Raw genomic sequence first — 4658 nt, forward strand, 5'->3', positions numbered from 1 at the left:
ACCACCACCATTACTCTGCCAGACATTTCTGTTTTGCCGCCTTCTTCCATCAGCACCTGCACCATTACCCTACCTCCACTCCACCTCTCCTCTCTGATTCTAGTTCTTCAAGACTGGTCACATCTCAGAAATGTCAGCAAAATTTCTAACAAGATTTCTTTCAGGTCAACTCAAACAGTTTACAATAAAGTATTTATTTACACAAAAAGCTGATAAAATGTGAAAGTGGGTTCCAATTACCAATTTTCACATGTGTTCTGGGGAGAAGGAGAGGAACATCTTTAATCTGCATTTTGCTTCTTTTTTTGGTTTTTAGTTTATATTTTAGAATTTTTATTCTTATTTTTGCTTTGTCATTTGTTTGTTTGTTTTTTCTAGTTCTTTTCTCTTCTCACTTTGTTTATTCTTCCTATTTATGCTGCTTAGGTGATTTTTTTATTATCATTATTATTATTGTCATTATTCATATTTTTTTCATTCATTCATTTTTTTTTTTTTCTTTTAAATTCCTTGAGAAAAGTGCTTGCTATATTTCTACGACAAGCATGACAACCAAATTTATTCTATCACACTCGTCCTCGCCCCACTGAGGAAGACAAAGATAAGACTTAAAGTCAGTCACTCTGATGCTATAATAATTCAGTCGGTCCACTATTTACTTGTATCTGCTTCACTCCCAGACAGAAGCAGATCTTTCAACTGAAGCTGAAAGGCCACAAACACGGATTCTGCTTGAACAACTTACCCTGGTTATAGTTATATCTTTTTTTGCAGACTACCAAAGAAATTTATTTCTATATTCTGAAAAATACTTCACCACTTTGGATACTATAAGCCATTACAATGCTGGCTAAAAATTATTTAATCTACCTTCTTTTGGCAACCCTCTTAATTATGGCTGTTATCCAGCCAGGAAATGCTAAGAAAAAGAGGAAAAAGTCAAGGAAAAGAAAACGACCCAAACAAGTGGAATCTTACAACACGACAACCTGTACTAAGATAATGCTGCCAATGTGCCGGAATTTAATTCCTTATTCAGATACTCAATTAACAATGAAAAAAGAAGGAGTTTTAATGACCCAAGGCCAATTGTCAGCTCTGATTGAACCACTCTGGGCATTTATGGATACTGAATGCTCTTCACATTTCCGGCTGCTGGCATGTGGTTATTATCTGCCAAAATGCCACCCTACAACAGGTAATCCAATGCTGCCTTGTAGGTCTCTGTGCAGAGATGCTAAAAAGGAATGTTCTAGAACTTTTAATAGACACAGTATAAAGTGGCCTAACGAGCTGAAATGCACCAATTTCCCAACCAAAAACTGTGTGAGTTCATCAGACAACACTCATGTTAAATCTGTTGTAGACACTGGATCAAGATGTATCCTCAACGTTATTCCAATGTGTGCCAACCTTACTTCAAACATCACTCCAGTTAAGAAATATATGTTTGGAGTCCTACCTAACATGTTTCTACAAAATTCTCCAGGACAGATTTTCAAAGAAATGAATAATTTCAAAGAACTTGTTGAATCAAATTGCTCACCAAATATTGCTTTCTTTGTCTGTGGCGTTTACTTACCATTCTGCACTGGCAACGAAGGTACTGATGGATTCCGCGTGCCATGCAAAGAAGTGTGTGACGAAGTTTTCGCAGCATGTGAAACTAAGTTGCTTGAAATCACCGGAGTTAACTGGCCTAGTAAATTCCAGTGCCATCGCTATCCTTCAAGGGAATCTACTAGAAACCGTTTGAAATGTCTGGAAGCTGATCAATTGGATATTGTACGAAAAGCTGCACTCCCTTCTCTAAACAAGACTGAAACTAACTAGCATTACCAACCAAATATTTTCTAGAAAGGAAACGCTAAGCTATCTTTTATTCAATCTTTATTTCATGCTACTAGAATCTGCAAACATGCAAACGTCCATATATATACATATACATATACATACATATATACATACATACGTGCACACAGGCAACCACATACATACACGATTTTTGTTAAATGCAACTAACATACTAAATACACTTTATTTAATTAATTGCTTTTTTTTCCCCAATACATGAATTTCTTCACATATCGTATTTTCCTTCAATCTTTGGTTAATAGTAGTAATAATAACAATAGTAATAATAACAACAATAACAATAATAATAATAATAATAATAATAATAATAATAATAATAATAATAATAATAATAATAATAATAATGACAATAATGATGATAATGATAATTTAAAGGAAGAAATGTTTGATAAACTTCTGCAACAACAAAGTAAATGATAATATTTATATATATTTTAAACCCATCATCATTATTAAAAAAATTAACAGTTATTCATAAAAGAAAGCAGGAAAATAAAGAAATTTCCACTAGAAAGAAAAATTTTATTCCAGAGGAACAATTGTATATTGTATAGCTTACAACTGTATGCAATTATATTCTCTATTATATATATATATATATATACATACTTTAATGCATATATATATGTGTATGTATATATATATATATATATATATATATATATATATATATATATATATATATATATATATATACATATATATATATATATCTATATATAGTCACACTTTACCAACATGAACATTTATGTAAAACAAAATCTAAGCAATAGTATTTCTACATGAGCAGTAATTCATGTTTAGACTTACCTATACATTGCTACATGAAGAAACAAACCTTGTTAAATATCACTACATGAACATCAACACAAGCTGTTAGACAATGAGATATTGCTACATAAACGACCATATATCTTTAGGTGCTGTTACATGAAATCCCATGTACTCTTAGCTTGCGCTACATGAAAAGAAAACCAAAAAAAAATCCTTACATATTTTAGATATTGCTACACAAAAAAAGACCCATTGCTACACGAGCAACTGTATATTTTAGGCACTGCTACATGAACAGATACATTTCACTAGACCTTGCTACATTAACAGCAATATACTGTTGAACATTGCTAATATAAACAGTCATACACAATATATATATACATATTAATTTGTATATTATATACTAGTTACTTTAATATATTCACATTAATTATGATAATGTGATGACGTGCCATATGTTCTCTTACACTATACTGGTATTTTTTCTATATTTTTTGATACTTTTTTTATTATTATTATTATTTTTGCCATCTCATCTTTTAATTAGTATCAGTTTCTTGCACTGCTATAAATCACTGGAAGGACACAATACCTACTTGTTAACTATTATATAACATAAGTTTATAGTTAGTTAATATGTAAATGAAAGTTTGAAAAGAAATTGATGTGAATTCAAAGTGTTTTGCATTTTTTTTATTCTTTTGAAAAATTTCCATATTTTTGTGTTTTTGTTACCTTTAGGGATCAAGCTAAGTGTGTGTGTGTGTGTGTGTGCACACATATATACGTTTGTATTTATTTAATTTGTATATATATATATATATCTGTGCATGTGTGTGTTTATGTGTAAATGCTTACGTATAGGAGTATAGATAGATAGACAGACAGACAGACAGAAAGAAAGAAAGAAAGAAAGAAAGAAAGACAGACAGACAGATAATCCAATGAAAGGAAAAAGAAGACAAAGAAAATTTTTTAACACATCTTTAATTATAAGTTATAATTAAAGATGAGCTGAGGGACCCTGTATGTGGTCATGTAACTTATAAGAAATAGCAGCCAGAACTTCTTCAAATTTTACCCAAGCATTTTTAAATGAAGATAAAGTAGTATTAGGTGTTCCTGAAAAAAAAAAAGGTAGGATGGTCATGATTGGAACGCTTTGGGTGGTAGGCTTGTCTGTTGATATCAGAACAGACCCAAGAGATAAACAACAATAACTAAATGTATCTTTAGCATAAATTTTCTATAGTTTTGCAATGAGTTGGATTTTCCACACGTCTAAGACAATCCTTAGATAATAGTAAAAAGGTGGGATGGTCATGGCTGGAAGACTTTCGATTATACATCTGTCTATTCAGAAAAACAACAAGGGCAATTATATTCGTCTTTAGCTTTTATTTCAACAATCTTTAACCGGGGGGAATTTCCCATCTCGTTTGAAATTACCAAAATATGACAAAATTTGGGAATTCCAGGCAGGATATTATTTTTTAGTTTGAAAAGCTCTCACAAAGACAATCCCCCGCCCCACTGATTTTGCTAAATTTCTCTCTTTTTCTTTATTGCATTTTCTTTGCAACAGTCATTAAACTGTGGCCATGCTGGGGCACCATCTTAGTAAAATGACTCAATCCCAGTACATTTTTTTTTTTTAAACCTGGTACATATTCTATCAGATTCTGCAGCTGAAGTGCTAAATTACAGGGACATAAACACACCAACACCAGATGTCAAGTGGTAGCGAGACACACACACACACACACATACATATTTATATTAAAGGGCTTCTTTCAATTTCCGTCTACCAAATCCACTCACAAAGCTTTGGTCAGCCCAAGGCTATAATAGAAGACACATGCCCATATATGCATACACATATATATATGTGTGTATATATATATGTGTGTATATATATATGTGTGTATATATATATGTGTGTTTATATTTATGTATTTGTATCTCTGTGTTTGTCCCTCCCCGACACCATCGCTTGACAACTGATG

The 4658-nt window shown here is 31.8% G+C and overlaps 2 protein-coding genes across 5 annotated transcripts in view; both read left to right on the plus strand.

Annotated features, from left to right (window-relative positions):
* Nucleotides 1–4658, plus strand: part of LOC106868605 (uncharacterized) — a 160249-nt gene that overhangs the window by 86151 nt on the left and 69440 nt on the right. The gene's annotated exons all lie outside the window — the stretch shown is intronic.
* On the plus strand, nt 519–3329 carry LOC106868607 (atrial natriuretic peptide-converting enzyme). Its single transcript, XM_014913950.2, has one exon. It carries the CDS (start codon nt 844–846, stop codon nt 1831–1833), a length of 990 nt encoding a protein of 329 aa, XP_014769436.1. The 5' UTR covers nt 519–843; the 3' UTR covers nt 1834–3329.

The sequence above is a fragment of the Octopus bimaculoides genome, chromosome 14, assembly GCF_001194135.2.
Source record: "Octopus bimaculoides isolate UCB-OBI-ISO-001 chromosome 14, ASM119413v2, whole genome shotgun sequence".
Lineage (NCBI taxonomy): Eukaryota > Metazoa > Mollusca > Cephalopoda > Octopoda > Octopodidae > Octopus > Octopus bimaculoides.

Coding starts and splice junctions, on each gene's coding strand:
- LOC106868607 (XM_014913950.2), top strand. CDS start 844: ATGCTGGCTAAAAATTATTTAATCTACCTTCTTTTGGCAACCCTCTTA.